Source organism: Lotus japonicus, chromosome 1 (genome assembly GCF_012489685.1).
Source record: "Lotus japonicus ecotype B-129 chromosome 1, LjGifu_v1.2".
Classification (NCBI taxonomy): domain Eukaryota; kingdom Viridiplantae; phylum Streptophyta; class Magnoliopsida; order Fabales; family Fabaceae; genus Lotus; species Lotus japonicus.
The window spans coordinates 93,074,126-93,095,197 of record NC_080041.1 but is presented as its reverse complement, the minus strand read 5'-3'; the positions used below and the strand labels follow the sequence as shown (position 1 = coordinate 93,095,197).

Here is a 21,072-nt window from a genome sequence, read left to right as displayed (position 1 = left end):
CAAAATAAGTTGAGGAGGACTAAAATACTTAATATAACACTCCCTAATAAATTTTCTACATAATAATATTATATATATTAAAATAAACAAAAACAACTTTTCACAGTAATTGGTAAACTTGAAAATACATAAAAAAAAATTCTGGTATAGTATTAATTATGGATTCTGCAATAAAAGTCAACTTTAACTCGTATTAATTTTTTCGGTCGGAATGAAAACGTTACCTCGCGAAGGGTGGTTACGTCACTCCCGAAAGCAATGTTTCTCATGCTCGATATGAGTGATGAGTCATGTGAGCTGTGACTATAAAATGCAGTTTTGACTATCACAATACTCAACCGCAAACGGTTTTCTCTTTGTGGCGCACACACCACAACACTCCTCTCAGCAACCACAACCGTTTCCACCGTAACCGAAAGCTCTCGCCGTCGCAATGGACCTTCTCCGGCTAGGGTTTCTCACCTCGCTCTCTCTATTACAGGCAATGACTCTCTCTCTCTCTCACACACACACACACACACACACACAATTCTCAGTTTGCTCTGTTCAGCTTCACTCCAATTCGAATTCTATGCACGAGTACTCATCATCATTCGTCAGATTCAGAGGATGCAAGTTGTTTTTGGTGTTTTGACTGTTTTCTCTATTTTTCTTTCTTATCTGTTCGGTTTACCGCGAAAATGGAAGGGGAAGAGACTGAGAAAGTGACAGCAGAGAGAGCAATTTAGTAAAGTGAAATTTCAATTTCAGTTTTCTGAGAGTTGGAAACGGTGGAGGAGGATCAAGGACTTCAAATTGTTGATGATTTTTTGCTGGTTACTAAATTCAGCTTCATGATTCTTCAAATTTGTTGATGATTTTTGCGGTTCATATTTTGCAGGTTTGGCTAATTTTATCTTCTGTAGAAGCTGACGATTCATCCACAAGGCTTCTTTTGGCATCCAATGCCGAAACGCCAGGGTAAGTCTTCTTTATACCTTAAAATGTTAGGTGTTAGTCTCTTGCTGAAAAGTGAAAATCAATTGATTCATGCACAGCTATGTTTGGTAATGTATATATTTACAGCGCTAAGAAAATTTTCATGCCTGTATGAGTAGTAATAGTACATACTGGATAGAAATTGAATGTCTGTGCACCGATCTGGAAAACCGAAAATTTTGGTAATGTATATATCTACAGTGATAAGGAAATTTCCATGCCTGTATTAGTAGTACATACTGGATAGAAATTGAATGTCTGTGTTCCGATCTGGAAAACTGAAAATTTTAGCTCCATTTTTTTAAACACACAGGGAAAGACATTCTGAGGATTATTGTGCAATGTATGACATTTGTGGAACACGCAGCGATGGTAAAGTATTGAACTGTCCATTTGGTTCCCCAGCTGTAAAGGTATATTTGAGGGAATTTATCATTATTTGTTAGCTCATTTAAGCAGAATTGGTGCATCACATCTTCTAGTTTGAACTTCTAAATGTATAAAGGTTGTCATGATCTCGTGAACTCTTTCTTTTCCCAGCCAGATGATTTGCTTTCGTCTAAGATCCAAAGTATGTGTCCAACAATTACTGGGAACGTTTGCTGTACAAAAGCTCAATTTGACACATTGCAGACACAAGTGCAACAGGTAAATCGTTTATCGATTTTTATATTATTGATGCATTCTGCAACTTAAAATTTCAGTTGATCCTCAGGTTTTCCCCTCCTTTCCTCATTCTGTCCTTCTTATGGATACTAACATAGTGACAGAAACTCTCAACAAAAGTAAGAGAAAGAATGACTTTTATTGCGTAAGCCCAAATCTGTTCCATGGAAGACAGGCCCCATATAAGGGTAAAAAAAAGAATACAATGAGGTCCTTAGGAATTCGAGAGCTTCATCCCTTCCTACTACCAATCCAAATGACGATTCAAATACCTCTCAGTCTAAAAAATCACCCTCTATTTTTTCCTCCAGCTGCCTCTCTCTTTCACAGCAACTGTTAGTTAGTTAGCTTTGCATTGACGATGACATCTAAAGGATTGGATTCCCTACAGCTCCCCTCTGTTTCATCTCATAGACCCTCCTAATTGGAGGTCTTTTTATATCACATACTGACTAGTAATGGTTGGCCTTTATGGGTCTCTACATCTTGCTCTTCAATCAATATTACCAGCCTTTTGAAAGTCTACTGAATATGCCTTTAACTCATTGTACATTCTGGCAGGCAATTCCTTTTCTTGTAGGTTGTCCAGCTTGCTTAAGAAACTTCTTGAATCTGTTCTGTGAGCTTACATGCTCTCCAAATCAGAGTTTATTCATCAATGTGACTTCAGTTGACAAGGTAAGATCGAGCATAATTCGTTCATTTTATATTTAATCATGTTGCCTATAATATTATAATTTTCTATATGCAGTTTTGTTATTTATCATTCATTAAAACATCAAGACATTTATTTTAATATATGTCTTAGTTGCCACAAGAATAAGATATTAAGATTTTCTTCTTTGGTATTTTTAGATGCGCATGCAAGTCCTCTGGTTATTTGCTACTCTATTACTTTTACAATACAATTATTTACTCCAATTAATACAATGTTCAGGCTGGTGGTAATTCGACAGTGGGTGGGATTGATTATTTTGTAAGTGATGCTTTTGGTGAAGGGTTATATGAGTCCTGCAAGGATGTGAAGTTTGGCAGCATGAACTCTCGAGCTATACAATTTATTGGTGCCGGTGCTCAAAATTTTAAAGGTAAATCGTACTTTTAAATCTTCAACCAAATACGCATCCTCCTTCTCATGTCTTTTATCTATGATTTCATGGTGCGGTGGTGAATTATAGAATGTTAGAAACACATTTAAAATTATCTCTTCAGATTTTTATGGTAAAGCCTGTCACTGAAATAGCAATTTTAATATGTAGTGTATGTCAGCATGAAGTGGGAAGTAGATGGGTGCATCGAAATCTTGGTTTATGAATATTTTGTTTGCTTGTTTTTAGCTCTAGGAAATTAGAATGCATGCAATGATAAAAATAAACCTTGCATTTTAATTTTTGAGTAGAACACAATTGGTTCTGTCAGACATATAATCTGTTATATTTATTTTCATGGTGTCATTGCTCGATTTCCCCTCTCTGTTCAAGAAACCATTGTTGCTGCCATTTGGTAATTTAACTAACACTCCATACAGTATTAACATTTTAAACATAAAGGTTCATTGTGATAGGGGTTTCTTTATAAGATTATTCTTTATTGAATTGCTTGAAAGTTTGATACTTATACTGAGATTGCTTTTGGCAGAGTGGTTTGCTTTTATTGGTAGAAAAGCAGCCCCTAATAGTCCCGGTTCACCATATGCGATTATGTTCCGGCCTAATGCAACCAAGTCATCTGGGATGAAACCTATGAATGTTTCAGCTTATTCATGCAGTGATACTTCTCTTGGCTGTTCTTGTGGTGACTGTCCTTCATCTTCAGTATGCTCTAATTCAGCTTCAACTACCATCAATAAGGCGAATTCCTGCTCCATAAAAGTGGGGAGTTTAACGGTAAGGGAGCATATGATAATGATTTTAATACTAACCATGTACATTTATTTACTTTCATGATGAACAAAATTTGATTTAAGCCTTCTGTGTATTCTCTAACTAACATGCTTTTACCTTTTGACTTCCGTAGGTGAAGTGCGTTGACTTTATTTTGGCAGTCTTATACATAATACTAATTTGTGTGTTCTTGGGTTGGGCACTGTATCATCGTATAAGGGAAAGAAAGATGACCTATCGAACAGAACCAGTGTCCAATGTCATTAGTGGTGGTGTGTTGTATGCTCGTAATCAGGAGAAGGATGAAAACCTCCCAATGCAGGTTCATTATAGTATGCTATATCTTTATTTTAAACATGTTTGAGAACTGTCTTCCCTTTTTTAATTAAAAAATTTCTTCATTTCCTTTCTTATGCATGCTTGTCTAGTTCTGACTTTGTTTCGACTGATGTTGATGATTATAAGATGATTGAAGATGTTCCACAAAACAGAAATGGAGTCCGGCTCTCAGTTGTGCAAGGATACATGTCAAATTTTTACAGGTCACTATCTATGCTATCAACTTGTTACATGTATATCAACTCACAGAACAATATCTGACCTCATATTAACAATTATGATCAGGAAATATGGATCACTTGTAGCTAGACATCCAATTAACGTCTTGGCTTTAACTCTGGCTATAGTTCTTTTACTTTGTCTTGGTCTAATTCGATTCAAGGTTGAGACACGGCCTGAGAAAGTAAGTATCACACAGTATTTACTCTATTGTTTAAAATGCTCTGTTTAATTCTATTATCTTTTAATCTTTCTGAACAAGTATCCACCTGTAAATAAGAATTTTGTTCTGTACGTGATACAGGTGTATTTAATTTTGACATATGATATAAAATTTTCATCTCACTTCTGAAACTTCAGCAATTGGCTGTACCCCTGGGTTAAAAATTTTAGAGTCTAATTTTGTTCATTGACTTCCATTGCTCTTGGTGTATGCAGTGTGGGTTTTTCTTTCTGATCTTTTCACTGTTGATACCTCCACGCACTTGACTTCTCACTTTATTGCCATTATCAGCTTCTAGAGATGGGTTACTTTACTTTAAGAGACTGGCCTTTTTTGTGTTTGTGGACATAATTTGCATAAGTTTGGTTTTGTTTTGAAGATCCCATTGTATTCTGTACTTATCATTTTATGGATGAATGAAAGTAAGGTTGGTGACACTATTTGAGAATTGTTTTTAATGGGAGAAATTTGTTTGTTGACAAATTGTCTGATTAGAGTATCAAGAAGTACAATGAACCATTACAATTTTGAAATCTAATGGAATAAGTAAGTTCTTGGGCCAGGAATAATAAGCTTTAATATTCTGTTGTCGTGCTTTAGTGATTTTATGTCTAGGATGCTTGACTTCTGAACATTTTCTTTTCTTATCTTCTCTTGATACAGTTCTGTACATTAGTTGAGTTTGTGAAACTAATTTCCTACTTTTCAGCTCTGGGTTGGACCTGGGAGTAAAGCAGCACAAGAGAAGCAGTTTTTTGATAGCCATCTTGCTCCATTTTACAGAATTGAACAGGTTCTTGCCTTGTCCAATTTATTTTTGTTTTCTCCCCATAAGACAGATCAACTTTTCAAGTTCATAATTGGTATAATCTCTGCAAAAACTCTGGCTTATGAATCTCATTTTTTATTTGATTCAGTGATTTCTTTCCTCATCTTAAATAAAAAAGGATTTTCTTCTTTCTCTTGCTTTGGCTTCCCTGCTTGATTCTTCAGAACATATAATGTACCAAAAGACAAACTTTTTTTGTAGAAAATAACAGGAAGCAATAAAGTAGTATAGTTGTAATTGTAATCCACACAAAGTTTTCTTGTCAACTTTTCTTGTATAAATTAGTGTTAAGGTTAATATTATTTGATCTCCCTGATAAGTCAACTCCACTATGCATTTTGCAAGGCGTGTCAATTTGTAATATTCTTCAGGCAAGCTTTTTTGCTCACTTATCTTGATGAATGACAAACAGTCATCTTTCTTTTACAGCTCATACTGGCAACAGTCCCAGATCATATGAATAGCACATCACCAAGAATTGTATCTGCGGACAACATCAGATTTCTGTTCGAAGTACAAAAGAAGGTGAGTGTTCCATCTACAGTACTACTAAAATATTTTGATGGCTATGTTAAATTGAAGGAGTTTCTGTCAGGTTGACGCAATTCGTGCTAATTATTCTGGCTTAATGGTATCTCTCCAAGACATCTGTATGAAGCCACTAGACAAAGATTGTGCCACTCAAAGTGTCCTGCAGGTATAGTTATTTATTTGCAGGCAGAGAATTTTAATTCATTGTTGTTATTGTAAATTTGCATGGTATTAGCTTCTTTTGAATTTACAATTTTCCTCTCCTGATTGACAGTACTTCAAAATGGACCCTAGAAATTTTGATGATAGTGGGGCAGTTGAGCATCTCAATTACTGTTTCCAGGTACCAAATTTTAAGTTTACATCTTGAAGTTGATTGTAGCTTTAGATTTTCTTAATTCTGCTGTTGTTTTGTATGTTTATTGATATGAAAAAAAATGCCCAAGATCTCCTGCCACACTACAGTATACACTTATATCCAATGATCAATGATGTCATTTTCTGCTAGCTTTATTTTCTTGCATGAAACAATTAAAGTTTTGGATCATCCTATGTGGAATACCGGCTTGGATGCGTCTCTTCTGTATTCTAAGATGATACAGCAAAACTCTCTGTTCAAAACATATGTATCATTGTATCAAGTGGTTGATATGAATGTTTGATAAATGCATTTAGAAGGATATCATCTTGGTCAAAATTCTCTTGAATGTTACTGGATTTTCTATATCATAGGGGAGTTGAGAAAAGGGTGTAGATGGCATTGAGGGAAGTTTCTGACTTGTACTTCATTTCCATCATCTCATCAAATTTTTGTAAAGAGATTTTAGATTTATAGCTTGGGGGAAAGACTTTATCCCTTTTCTTGGTATCGGTTATATGGTGTTTTCCCATTCTTAACTATCTAGAAGAATCAATATGAAACTTCATTCATGACACCCAATAATGGTGATGTGCATAGTTTCAAAACGACCTATTTATTTTCTAATGTTTTGTTTATTCAGCAATATTCCTCAGCAGATCAATGCATGAGCGCATTTAAAGCTCCTCTTGATCCTAGCACCGTGTTAGGAGGTTTTTCTGGGAAAGACTATTCTGGGGTACTTTCTCTATTCTTTTAGGTTGTGAATGAATTGTATTTTGTGGAGCACATGATAACTATAATGTGATTTATGCAAGACAGGCATCCGCTTTTATTGTAACTTATCCGGTAAATAATGCTATTGATGAAGAAGGTAATGAAACAGCAAAAGCAGTTGCTTGGGAGAAGGCCTTTATTCAGTTGGTGAAGGTTTGTATCTTGTATTTATACTTTTGACTTCAGTCTTTTATCTGGGTATGAGCCACAGCTTAGATACTTGTCCTGTATAGTTAGTCAACTTTATATTATAACCTGTAGCAACTACTTTGCTTTCGTAGAAAAGAACGGTGTAAAGGTTGCTGCAGTTTCATGCATCCCTAGGAAGTACTTGACACCTGGTTGATTCCCAATGAGTCTTAGTACTCATACTCAGCTTAATGTTCTCATCCCATAATTAGGTCTAGGGTCCTGCCTTATACAAAGAGCAATAAAAAGATGTCGTACAATATCTCAAGCTGGTATTTGCTTTGTCCTATATAATGTGATGTGATCAAGTATCCTGGAACAAGCCCATTACCTTTCCTATCATTCTGTTAGTTTTCATAATTTCCTGTATTTACTGTTTTTTCTGCCACAGGATGAACTGTTACCAATGGCGCAATCAAGGAATTTGACGCTTGCTTTTTCGTCTGAAAGCTCCATTGAGGAAGAGTTGAAAAGAGAAAGTACTGCTGATGCTATTACTATATTGGTAATATCCCCTTCTTTGTTATGTTAAAACGTGTGTTTTCAATAATGCTTCAATATTTTTTAAGGCATGATTATGTTATTATGATTCTATGCCATGTATTCCAAACTTTTTTCAATATCTTCTGTTTGTGGTTTAATCCCTGTACCGGGTTCTATTGCAGGTTAGCTACCTTGTGATGTTTGCTTATATATCTCTTACTTTAGGAGATACACCCCATCCTTCTTCTTTCTATATTTCTTCAAAGGTGCAGTCTCAATTGTATTCTGAAAATGTTACAGATGTTTACTGTTAGCTGGGTTGTTAGTTGGTTAAGCTGAGTTGGTTAGTTTGTTAAGCTGAGTTGGTTAGTTTGTTAGACGGTTGAGGTTAGTATAAAGGGTGTTAACTAATCAATTGTAATCATGTTGAATAGTGAATAAACTTTCTCTCCTTCTCTCTGGTTTCTTTCTCTTTCTCTCTTCATCTCTTCTTCTTCTTCAACCTTCTGTCCTATCATTGGTATCAGAGCCCTAAGATTCACGGAACCGCCATGGCTGAAGCAACAAGGTTTCAGAGTTCGATTCGTGAAGCGGAGGAGCGAATCATGGCAGCGATGGATCCTTGCATCGCCCGCCACATGCGTGAACTGGAACTTCGGTTCGAGACGCAATTCAATGGTTTCCAGGAAGCTATGCGTGGAATTGGTTTGCAGGTCACCGACTTGGCTTCTGCACGACGTAGCAGAACACCAGGCGATGGAGATCACAGGATGCCAACTCGCCTCACGAGGTTGGATTTTCCGAAATTCAGCAAGGACGATGTCGATTCTTGGATCGCTAAGTGCGAGAGGTTTTTTGCGTTGGATGGCACTCCTGAAGGCGAGCGTGTCGCTGTTGCCAGTATCGCCATGGACGAGAGCTCGTTCAGGTGGTTTCAGGGATTGGAGCAAGGTACGGTGGGAAGAGTGACTTGGCCGGAGTTTGCGGCGGCGCTGCGAACACGATTTGGGGTTGAATTTGAGTCGCCGATGGAGGAGCTCAAACGATTGGTGCAACAGGGAAATCTTGAGGAATATCATGAAGCTTTTGACAATCTTGCATGTAGAACAGAGCTTTCTGAGTCGTTGAAGCTTCAGTGTTATCTTGGAGGCCTCAATCCTGAGCTATGTACTGGGGTGAAGATGTTTGGTCCTCGCACTCTGCTGGAAGCAATGAGAATTGCTAAATTGCAAGAGAGAAGTTTGGAATTGTTGCATAAGAAATCTAATTCAGTGACCAAAACCTACAGCAATTGGAGTGAAAGGAAGGGAGTAGCACCTGTAACAGTGGAGAAGAAGGCGATTGAGAGGAAAACTGTTAGGGAAAACAACCAGGAAGGTATTCTGGGCAAGCCAAATTACACATTCCAGAAGAAACTCACTCCTAAGGAGATGGATGAACATCGTACTCAGAATCTGTGCTTCTTTTGCCATGAAAAGTACACTCCAGGGCATGATTGTCCCCAAAGAAAGAAGTCTCAGGTCTTCTTTATGGCAGTAGATGGTCTTGAGTCAGAAGAGCTTTTGGAGGAGGTGGAACAAGAATCTCGACCTGAGGTAAATGTTCCTAAAGTCTCTCTTAATGCTTTGCATGGTGATTCAATTTCTTTAGATGCTTTGGATGGTGATTCAGAATATCCTATGATGAGATTGACTGGTTGGCTAGGCAAGAAGAGAATTTTTGTGTTGATAGATACAGGAAGTACACACAATTTTATTAACCAAAAATTATGCCATGAGGGGTTGAGCAAGATTAAGTGTTTGCAACCAGTAAAAATAACAGTGGCAGATGGGGGAATCATACAAGGCACTGGTTGGTGTGAGGGAATTTCATGGAAAATGCAGGGTTACACTTTTACTGATAATGCAATTGCTATTCCTCTAAGTAGTTGTGACCTCATTTTGGGTATGCAATGGCTTAGACAAAGGGGCAAAATATCATGGGATTTTACCAACTTGATTATGGAGTTTGCTGTGGGAACAGAGATGGTCAGATTGCAGGCCATGGAGGAAAAAGAGAACAAGTTGGTCACTGCTGCCAAACTACACCATATGGTTGGGGAAGATAAGTTTAGCTTCCTACTACAGATTCTTCCTTGTTTTCAGGAAGTGGCTTGCTGTACCATCAAGGCCACTGAATCAGGGAATTCTGGACTATCTTCAGAAGGAGGGAATGAGGAGTTGCAGGCTCATAAAGAAGCAATTTTGCAGGACTACAGTGATGTGTTTGAGGAACCTGCTCAGCTGCCACCTTTTAGGGGCATTCATGATCATAAGATCATCCTTAAAGATGGGTCAAATCCTGTCTCTCTCAGGCCATATAGATATCCCCCTGCACAGAAAGATGTCATTGACAAAATGGTGAAGGAACTGCTGGAATCAGGGGTCATTCAGCCTAGCTCTTCTCCTTTTGCCTCACCAATTGTCTTGGTCAAAAAGAAGGATGGAAGTTGGAGGATGTGTGTAGATTACAGAAAACTTAATGACATGACTGTGAAGGCAAAGTTCCCAATCCCATTGGTGGAAGATTTATTGGATGAACTGGGTGGAGCTAAAATTTTTTCTAAGCTGGACCTAAGAGCTGGCTATCATCAATTGAGGATGAGGCCTGAGGATGTGGAAAAAACAGCTTTCCAAACACATTCAGGGCAATATGAGTATGTTGTTATGCCCTTTGGACTCACAAATGCTCCTTCAACGTTCCAAGGAGCTATGAATGCTATCTTTGCTCCATTTCTAAGAAAGAGTGTGCTCATATTTTTTGATGATATCTTAGTGTATAGTGCTACAGTTGAGGCTCATTTGCAGCATCTAAGAGAGGTGTTTGCTGTCCTTAGGAAGCATTCCTTTTATGTCAAAAGGAGCAAATGTGCTTTCTTTACTCCTGTGATTGAGTACTTAGGCCATTTTATTTCAGCTTCAGGGGTTTCTACAGATTCCACAAAGATCAAAGCTATTCAGGATTGGCCAGAACCTGTGACTATTAAGCAGCTGAGAGGGTTTTTAGGGCTTACAGGCTACTATAGAAGATTTATCAAAGGGTATAGCATTCTGGCTTCCCCATTGACAGATCTTTTGAGGAAAGATGGTTTCCATTGGTCAGCTGCAGCATCAGCAGCTTTTCTCCAGCTCAAAAATGCTTTGGTCCAAGCTCCTGTGCTTGCTATTCCAGATTTGCAGAAGCCTTTTACAGTGGAAACTGATGCTTCTAGTACTGGAATTGGTGCTGTTCTTCTACAGGACAAGCATCCCGTGGCCTTTATTAGTAAGGTCCTATCTCCCAGAAATAGACTCTTATCAGTTTATGATAGAGAGCTATTGGCTTTGGTCCATGCAGTTACTAAATGGCACCAGTATTTGGCTATTCAGCAGTTTACTATTCTTACTGATCAGCAAAGTTTGAAGTTTTTGTTGGAGCAGAGATTATCCACACCAGCTCAATACAGATGGGTCACTAAGTTGATGGGCTTGTCTTATGTGATTCAGTACAAAAGGGGTAAAGAGAATGTGGTGGCTGATGCTCTCTCTCGAGCTTCACATGGAGAGTTGTTCCAGCTCTCAGTTTCTTCCATTTCCTCAGAATTATGGGGTTTACTCACTCAAGCTTATGCAGCTGATGAGGCTCTACAGCAGCTCATCTCTCAAGTCCTAGCCCAACCTCAACTGCATGCTCACTATTCTGTAGTGGATGGTTTCTTGTTTAGGAAACATAGGTTGATGATTCCTAATAATTCTCAAGTCAGAACATTGATTTTGGAATGGCTGCATTCTTCTCATCAGGGTGGGCACTCTGGTATAAGGGCTACTGTTGTTAGGATTAAGTCCTTATTTTTCTGGAAGGGACTCAGTAAGGATGTTGCTGATTTTATCCAAAAGTGTGAGACTTGTCTTCGGTGTAAGTATGAGAGAGTTGCTAGTCCAGGTTTACTTCAACCACTCCCCATACCTGCTGGCGTTTGGCAGAGCATTGCTATGGACTTTATTGACAAATTGCCTAAGTCTCATGGAAAGGATGCTATCTGGGTTGTCATTGATAGGTTGAGCAAGTATGCTCACTTCATTCCCCTCACTCATCCTTATACAGCTTCTACTTTGGCTGAGATTTTCATCAAAGAGGTTTATAGGCTTCATGGTGCTCCCTCCAACATTGTCAGTGATAGGGACCCTCTGTTTACCAGTACATTTTGGACTGCTTTCTTACAGCAGCTGGGCATTTCTCAAAGCCTCACCACTGCTTATCACCCACAATCTGATGGTCAGAGTGAGGTTCTGAATAGGTGTTTAGAACATTACCTTAGAGCCATGACTTGGCAAAGACCTAAGGAATGGGTCACCTGGTTGCCACTAGCTGAGTGGTGGTATAACACCACTTATCATTCAGCTATCCAGACTACTCCCTATGAGGTGGTGTATGGTCAGCCACCAGCAATCCATCTTCCTTATTGTCCTCAGAGCACTATTGTGGAAGCGGTGGACAGGAGCTTTACAGCTAGGGAGCAAATGATTCAGAAGCTTCATGCCAATCTCATGAGGGCTCAAGCCAGAATGAAAATACAGGCTGACAAGCATAGAACAGATAGGGAATTTTCTGTGGGAGATTGGGTTTTGTTAAAACTCCAGCCTTATAGGCAGAGTTCCACTCAACACAGGGCTTCTGAAAAACTATCTCCACGATTTTTTGGACCCTATCAGGTGCTTCACCGTGTTGGCAAGGTTGCTTACACTCTGGCCCTTCCCCCTGAGTCCAAGATCCATCCTACATTCCATGTTTCTCTGCTGAAGCCATGCCCTTCACCGGCTATGCCACATGTACCACTTCCTTTAGAGTGGGGTAATTTGGATCAGCCAACGGCTCCTTTTAAGATCCTCAAGAGACGAATGGTTCAGCGCAGGCACAAGGCAGTCACTGAGGTGCTGGTTCAGTGGCTAGGTGAAATGGAGGAAGAAGCTACTTGGGAGGTTCTGTATAACCTCAAACTGAAGTACCCTACATTTGATACTACTGTTGTTGTCCCTGAGAATTCTCGGGTTATTCCTTGAGGACAAGGAAATTGTTAAGGGGAGGGATATGTTACAGATGTTTACTGTTAGCTGGGTTGTTAGTTGGTTAAGCTGAGTTGGTTAGTTTGTTAAGCTGAGTTGGTTAGTTTGTTAGACGGTTGAGGTTAGTATAAAGGGTGTTAACTAATCAATTGTAATCATGTTGAATAGTGAATAAACTTTCTCTCCTTCTCTCTGGTTTCTTTCTCTTTCTCTCTTCATCTCTTCTTCTTCTTCAACCTTCTGTCCTATCAGAAAATATCTTTCTTACCCATTTCCTTTTTTCTTTATCTTCCCTCCTCCCTAATCCTTCATTACTACCAGGGAATTATGTTTTGATTTAAGCAGTTAATATTATGGAGATAGATATTTATCATGTACATAAATATCTAATCTTACAAGTTTGGATTTCAGGTATTGCTTGGTCTTTCAGGAGTAATTCTCGTTATGCTGTCTGTCCTTGGATCAGTTGCCATTTTTAGTGCCCTTGGTGTAAAATCTACTCTGATCATTATGGAAGTTATCCCATTTCTTGTTCTAGCTGTAAGTTTGCTTTTGATTATAAAGTTGAGATGATAGCTATCAGTGATATATATAATTGTAATGCTGGTGGTAGAATATTTGGAATAGATGGAGAAGAAAGATAAGGAAATTAGATTGACCATTTTATTTTATTTTATTTTAAGAAACAATAAAAGACAAGATCATATTACGGTTAATTTTGATTATCATAGGTTGGGGTGGATAATATGTGCATCCTAGTTCATGCTGTGAAAAGGCAACCGCTGGAATTGCCTTTAGAAGGAAGAATAAGCAATGCGCTTGTGGAAGTTGGACCATCAATAACACTGGCTAGTCTGTCAGAGGTGTTAGCTTTTGCAGTTGGAAGCTTTATTTCCATGCCTGCATGCCGTGTCTTTTCCATGTTTGCTGGTAAGTTTATATGCTTTCAGAATTTTATACCTTTGCTATAGTCTTGGTTATTTCTTGTGTCAATTTCTAATCCTTAGCTTCTGTTAGGATGTAAAAGCAGGGAAAATTAGTTTGACTGTTAGAGGCTTTTATAGTAGTTAGGGGCAGTTGTAGTACTTAGGGGTAGTATTTATTAGGAGGGGATTAGTTAGATACATAAATATGGGTGTGTGAGATTGGAGAGTATGGATTCAGTTGTATACTTGGGAAAACAGAGCAATGACTCAGTTGTAAAAGGGTAACCCTTGGAGGAGATTTCTCTCCTATTCTCTTATTTCAATTCTCACTACTGGGTTCCTAACAGCTTTCCCTTCACACTTTATTTCACAGCATTGGCAGTTCTTTTGGATTTTGTCCTGCAAGTTACTGCTTTTGTAGCTCTGATAGTTCTTGACTCTCAGCGAGCAGAGGATAAGAGAGTTGATTGTTTTCCATGCATAAAAGTGCATTCATTTCATGCAGACCCTGATAAAGGTATAAGTAAAATTTTATTCTGACATGAAACTTCCACACTTTATCACTGCATTTTTTTCTCAAATTGATTGTAAGCTTTTACCTTGTTCCTTTTTAATAACTATATCTTGGTTGACCAAAAGAGTTATTTACTCAAAAATATTGAAAGCTTTGATGATTTCTGTTGAAGTTTGTCTTTTCATAACTTCTCAGGTATTAGACAAAGGAAACCTGGTTTATTGGCTCGATATATGAAGGTAATACTAATTAGCACTATCCTTTTTAGTAAAACTGTTTGCTGATACCTAATAGAGGACAGCATATCCAACATTGTTTACTATTTTGCAAAGCCCCTTTTATGAAGTACTCAAAGTTTAATCTAGCCAAAATTGCTGTACTGTTATAAAAAGAGAGAAATTAGTATGCTAACCTTGTTGTAATCTAGTAATGGAGGGTACAGTTCTGTGTCAAGCACTCAGCAGACAATTTTATGTATCTTTAAAGTTTAGGTCTTTCTATTTCTATTTCTGCTAACATTTTGTGTTTGTTTAGTTATCTTTGCATTCTTTTTCATTCATTAACATCTTTTATCCAACTTTTGTTGTTGACTTCATTATTTCATCGGCTTTACTTGGTTTCTGATAATGCTGTTTTATTTTCCCTTTCAGGAGGTTCATGCTCCCATTCTTAGTATTTGGGGAGTAAAAATAGTTGTCATCGCTATTTTTGTGGCATTTGCATTGGCTAGCATTGTACGTTTTTTGGATTTGTTTCTATGGCTGTGTCATTAGTTCAACTGTAGCTGTTTGTGCTTCTAATGCATTGTTTTCTTTCTTTTTCTCTTTCCCCCGTTTTATTTTGCCTTAATTTTAACCACAAAGGCATTGAGCACTAGAATTGAACCTGGTTTAGAGCAGGAGATTGTTCTTCCCCGAGATTCGTATCTTCAGGTTTAATATTTTGTCTCTGCATCGTTCATGTTTTCTTTTATCCACGTGCTAGGGTTCAAACTAAGTATATGTCTTACTGCAGGGCTATTTCAATAATGTTTCAGAATATCTTAGAATTGGACCACCTTTGTATTTTGTTGTAAAGAACTATAACTACAGGTATTTTTGTTTATCATTTTTTTTCTGCAATCCACCTTTATGTTTGAGAATTTATTTTTACTGAGTTTTTAAATTTGCAGGGATGAATTAGTGCAGTGCATGTGTTAGTGTTAGGAACATTAGTGCATCTTGTAGTTTAGTGACATCCAAAACAGTCCGGTTATGCATATATGCAATATGCACCAAAATATAATGTTTTATGTTTTAGTATTTTTTATGGTAAATTTTTTTATGCTATTTTTTGAATTTTTGTTGTCAATGCCAGTTGTGGTCCAGAACTACTAAAGGATAAATTTCTTAAACCATGATATAATGTAATTTATTGAACCTCCACATCTAGTCATAATACTATTTGTCATATTCTATTGATATTATTGGTTACTACCCTTTTCTTTGTAATCTTTCTTGCTCATAGGCATATGAACGGATATAAAACAAACTACTGTCAAGTTTCAACATGATCATATTAACTTGTGCTTAACTAAATACATCCTCCTTTACCTCGAAAAAACAAATACATCCTCCTTGGTTTTGAGGTGGGATTGATCTCAAGTTGTTTATCTGACTAAAGTTCACTAAAGCTAGTTGTGAATTCTTCACTTTCTAAAGATCTGCTTGTTTTTCAGCTACATAAGTCATAATATATGATGCAATGAGGATTTTCAGTATTCCTGTAGTATCTACTCCCACAAAAAATATCTACCCACAATTTGACTCTCCTTCCACTAACCTCTAAAAAAAGAAGATAAATAACAAATAGATTGTTTCATTTTACTTGTTTTAGCTGAGGGGGTGCAGGAGTTACATACAGTATAGGGGGACTGGAATTTTTTTCATAGTGCATATATTTTTAGAAAGGAAATGTGAAACCTTGTCGTAGTACTTCTGATGTTAGGGATGATTTATTCTAATGTTATTTCCTTTCCTCAGCTCAGAATCAACTCATACAAATCAGCTTTGCTCCATTAGCCAATGCAATTCAGACTCTCTTTTAAATGAGGTAAACCATTAGCAGTAGGCTTTTTTGGCTGAGTGATCTATATATGAATGCTACCAAACATGCAGTTTGGTAATTTGTGGAATATTTGACCTTACAAATCTATCATTTCTTAATAAGACATCCATTTACTTTCCATAGTTATTTTTCATGTCTTAAGGAGGTACTCTATAGTCCATACTATTCATCAGCTTCTTTGCATTAGTTAGTAATTTTCTTTTCCCTACATATTCGTGATAACTTGGATACTCCTTGTTATGGATTCTGTCTCTTTACCTTGTAGATATCTAAGGCGTCTCTAGTACCAGAGACGAGTTATATTGCCAAGCCAGCTGCCTCGTGGCTTGATGATTTTCTTGTGTGGATATCTCCAGAAGCATTTGGATGCTGCAGGAAGTTCACAAATGGGAGTTATTGCCCTCCTGATGATCAGGTCTGGTGCACAATACTGTTTTATGTATTAAATCTCAATTCTGTTTTAATGTATTCCTAATTTGTGTTTTATGTTAGCATTCTTACATTTATACTTTTAAGCTGACTTAATCGAAAATTATACGACCATGGAGAATATACTCAATAATACAAGAAAATTAATGATCATTGCTAGGATTTATCAATTTACTTTATGATGTGTTGTACCTAAGATTTTCATGTAGTTACTTTATTTTATCTTTGTTATTAGTTGTATAATCTAGGATTATTTTATAAAAGAATTAATTAATAGCATAGAAAATGGAATGATTGCCAAGAGAATGAATTTTGTTTTATTGGTATATGGAATTTATGAAAGAGAAGTCTCTTCTTCCTTGATAAATTTCTTTCTGTAAAAAATTTATGAGAGAAAATAAGATGGAGGATATGATTTTTCTGTATTCAAGCTTATGAGTTCTTGATGGAGCTTTATTGGTTCGTTCCAGCCTCCATGTTGTGCTCCTGAAGATGACTCTTGTGTTTCTGGAGCATGTAAAGATTGCACAACGGTAATTAAACAAATGTTTTTTCAGCATTCCTCACTCTGTTTCACTTTGAATAATTTCTTGTTACTGTTCTAAGGCCTTAATCAAACACTTTGCAAGTTTTGCAGTGTTTCCGTCACTCAGATCTTCGTAATGATCGTACATCTACAATGCAATTTAGGGACAAACTCCCATGGTTTCTTAGTGCTTTGCCATCTGCTGATTGTGCAAAAGGTGGTCATGGGGCGTACACCAGCAGTGTTGATTTGAAAGGTTCTTTGATCTAAGCACACTTTTTTTTTGTATATTCACCTTTAAGTCCTGTTCAATTTTTTTTGTATCATCTGACTTTGGTAAGGATATTGAATATGTGATGGTTGCCAGGCTATGACAGTGGCATTATTCAAGCATCATCGTTCCGTACATATCACACCCCACTCAACAAGCAGGTTGTATTTCTGTATTGTTTGTTTAATGATTACAATCATATCAAAGGGCTCCAGGTTTAACTGTGAAACTATTTTAGGTTGACTATGTTAATTCCATGAGGGCTGCTCGAGAGTTCAGTTCAAAAGTTTCTGATTCTTTGAAGGTAATGTATCTTTCAGTCCTACTTGCTGATTCAGTTTTTTTTAGTCATTAGATATAAAATGTAGAAACAAATGATAATATACTAATTAGAGGTGAAAGGGTTGACTTGCTTGTTTCTTGCACTCCATGAAATATATCATTCTCTTGCAATTATTACAGTTTAAAAGAATGAAGTAGGTGACTATGCTTTTACCACATTTATTATATCCAAACTAACAATCCTTTTCTGCCGCAGATTGAGATTTTCCCATATTCAGTGTTCTATATGTTTTTTGAGCAATACCTTAATATATGGAAGACTGCACTGGTCACTCTTGCTATAGCTATTGGTCAGTATTGAGACTTAGAATTCTGTGTATTTTATTATACATTGTTAATTTCATGGGGAAAATGCATGATCAATGTCATGGAAAAGACTTTTAGCTTGAGGGGGAAGTGAGGGTGAATGGGTGATATTGGGAAATTTTGAGCAAAATTTGAATCACTCATTTAAATGTTTAATGATTACATTCTACAATTTATTCATTATGCCTGTTGATGTTGAGCCTGTAAAATATTAACACAATCTAACAATGATGTAACAGGTGCAGTATTTATTGTGTGCTTGGTTATCACATGCAGGTAAGGATGAGCTTATTTAAGAACATGGTTTAAGCTTTTTCTTCCTTCTAACTTCCTGAATTATATAGAAGCATTAATGCGTTATTGTCTTATGAATCAATCTGTTCTTGGTTCAATCCTCCTTTGCTTTAACCTCTATGCAGTTTGTGGAGTTCAGCAATCATTTTGTTGGTTTTGGCTATGATTGTTGTTGATCTTCTGGTATTTTTCCTTCTTTTTAACTGTTACTAGACCTTTCACTTTCTTTCTGATTGAAAATACATAAAATAGCTCTTTGACATGTAGTTCCATATTTTTATTGGTTCTTGATATTTAGAATATCAATTATCAAATTATCTAGTTAATTTGTTTACCAGCACTATTATGCTTTGTAGGGTGTGATGGCCATTCTTAATATCCAGTTGAATGCTGTCTCGGTGGTCAACCTAGTTATGTCAGTGGGCATTGCTGTCGAGTTTTGTGTGCACATCACCCATTCTTTCACTGTCAGTATAATACCTATATTTCTTGTTTAAAATTTTAGATCTATCACTTCTTCCCTTCTTGATTTAGGTGAAATTTAGTGAGAAATATATCTTTGTATATTTTTGTCATTCTCTATCTTGTATTATCTTTGTAAAAACTTCCCATAAAACTTGAATTGGTGTTATAGTTTCTGGTGACAAAATAAATGCTGAAAATGACTACTTGTTTATTGGTGCACTTTCAAGTTATAAATCTGCGCCTATAAAAAAAAACAAAAAAAAGTTATAAATCTGCAAAATATTTGAAAGACATGTCACTATCTTGATTTATTTATGAACTAGTTTCTGTCAATTTCACATGGCCAAATCTTGCTACAGGTAGCAAGTGGGGACAAAGATCAACGTGTTAAGGAGGCTCTGGGTACAATGGGTGCTTCAGTCTTCAGGTGATTTTGTGATAGCCTAGAAAAAATATAGTGTTCGGTTTCTTGACTTGCACACTTGCATGGAAGCAGCAATGTAGAAGCAATATTCTCCAAGCTACTCTTTGGTGTAGCTACTAATTCTCTGAAGGAATTGATGGACAATCAATTTTTAGATATGAACTCATGAAGGAGCATACATGATCTTTCTTGACCACCTTACAAAACTATGGGGAATTTATTCCCTCCAGTTTAATTTTCAACACATTTCATGGTTTTTGTGCCACATCTGCATCTGCGCATCCACATATTATTTTGTCTTATATTTATGTATCATATCTTTCCTAAACAATACATTCTTTTTTATGCGATTGCAGTGGTATCACACTAACAAAATTGGTTGGAGTTATTGTTCTTTACTTCTCAAGAACAGAAGTTTTTGTGGTATTGAACTCATCCTTAGTTTATGATCAGACTAATACATCATATATGTTTGTGATAACTAGCCTGTGTTTTGCAGATTTATTACTTTCAGATGTACTTGTCGTTAGTACTTCTTGGTTTTCTGCACGGACTTGTTTTCTTGCCGGTCAGTGACATTTCCTTCGTATAATTCGTTTTTTATATATGAAAATGCATCAAGTAGAAGATACAATGCTGAAGAATTGCAGCTGAGTTGCACTGTTTAATATGTGTTGGGTTTCCATCTTTGAACTTTGTTCTAGTGGCTGAAAGCATAATATTATACTCTTTTTTTTTTGCTGCAGGTGGTATTAAGCATCTTTGGTCCACCTTCAAGATGTACTATCATTGAACAAGAGGAAAATCGTTCATCAACTTCTTCATAGCTATAAACTTTCAATCATCTGTAAAGTACAGGATGCTTTAGGCGGAAAAGAAGATAGGAAGCATACCAGTTTTGACATGTTCGCTACGAAACTTATATATATGACCCTTTGGAATCCATTTAGTAATCTCTTGCTTGTAAGGCTACGGTGAAAGTTCATGAAATACAAATTTAAATCGTAGGACTGTGGAAGAAAAAGAAAGTTCTGTAACACGTTAGTGTAATTATTAGTTATTACAGTCAAATATTTAACATGTATTAAGTATAATTGATATTTTCATTTTAACAAGTTATCTTTCCTTTATTTCTATAATGTACTGCTATTTTTTTTAGTTACAGGAGGAAAATAATGATGTACTGCTATTTAACTTTATGATTGTGATCGAGTAAATATAGCCTTTTGTATTGATAACATACCTATGAATGTTTTAAGAGTGAACCACCAATTTCGTCTAATGTTTTTTCACACCTTAGTTATGTTCCTATACTTAATGTATGCAATATTTGGCCTTAATGTTTTCACGCACCTTTTTTTTGTTAATGAAGACGATAACAAGGATAAGTGGTTTGAATTACTCGTAGTCATTTTCATCTTTGCTTTCTTTGTCAAACTTGAAGCCATTTCCACCCTTTAAAAAGGGATAGAAGGTCCAGTAGATTCCATGACGTAAAGATGTACGACTGGACTTTACAATCGCTAATTTAAGATAAGATATTAAAAAAACTCCACATCTAGACAAAGACAATACAATACTAGTCAGCAGCCACGAATTTACAAGTGATGCATGCATCTATAAACAAAAATGAATAACATTTATAATATGATAGTTGCGCACTTGTGCCTATAATAATGCACTACGATAGTTAAGTTAATTAAACATATTGAATTTAATAATTAATTAATTTGTTGCGTAGAATCCCTAATCCATAGTAAGTGCATCTTGGATATTTCGTATGTAACCAAAAAAAAAAAAAGTATGTGCATCTTGGATCTAGATAAGTCTTAGGGAGACAAGTAATGGAAACCACAGGCACATGACTGCAACCTTGGAAACAACAATTATCGAATCTAATTGAGTTTCAGTTA

General features: G+C 36.5%; 1 protein-coding gene across 2 annotated transcripts; it reads left to right on the top strand.

Moving 5' to 3' along the window:
* The first annotated feature begins 314 nt into the window (after positions 1 to 314).
* On the top strand, positions 315 to 20,289 carry LOC130727894 (uncharacterized). 2 transcript variants are annotated; one of them, XM_057579176.1, is made up of 39 exons: positions 316 to 481; positions 881 to 960; positions 1,292 to 1,391; positions 1,519 to 1,626; positions 2,206 to 2,322; positions 2,582 to 2,732; positions 3,283 to 3,530; positions 3,661 to 3,849; positions 3,993 to 4,069; positions 4,152 to 4,269; positions 5,018 to 5,101; positions 5,567 to 5,662; positions 5,733 to 5,834; positions 5,943 to 6,011; positions 6,670 to 6,765; positions 6,849 to 6,956; positions 7,384 to 7,497; positions 7,658 to 7,741; positions 12,968 to 13,096; positions 13,288 to 13,486; positions 13,856 to 13,999; positions 14,192 to 14,235; positions 14,647 to 14,730; positions 14,860 to 14,928; positions 15,011 to 15,087; positions 16,018 to 16,087; positions 16,368 to 16,517; positions 17,002 to 17,064; positions 17,169 to 17,313; positions 17,425 to 17,489; positions 17,567 to 17,632; positions 17,867 to 17,960; positions 18,216 to 18,252; positions 18,396 to 18,453; positions 18,627 to 18,737; positions 19,095 to 19,162; positions 19,516 to 19,582; positions 19,659 to 19,727; positions 19,906 to 20,289. In XM_057579176.1, the coding sequence occupies exons 1-39, from the start codon at positions 434 to 436 to the stop codon at positions 19,984 to 19,986; spliced, it is 3,879 nt and encodes a 1,292-aa protein (XP_057435159.1). In that variant the 5' UTR covers positions 316 to 433; the 3' UTR covers positions 19,987 to 20,289. The 2 variants fall into 2 exon arrangements, with proteins under 2 accessions (XP_057435160.1, XP_057435159.1); XM_057579177.1 differs by lacking the exon at positions 7,658 to 7,741 and having other exon boundaries at positions 315 to 481.
* Positions 20,290 to 21,072: the final 783 nt, after the last annotated feature.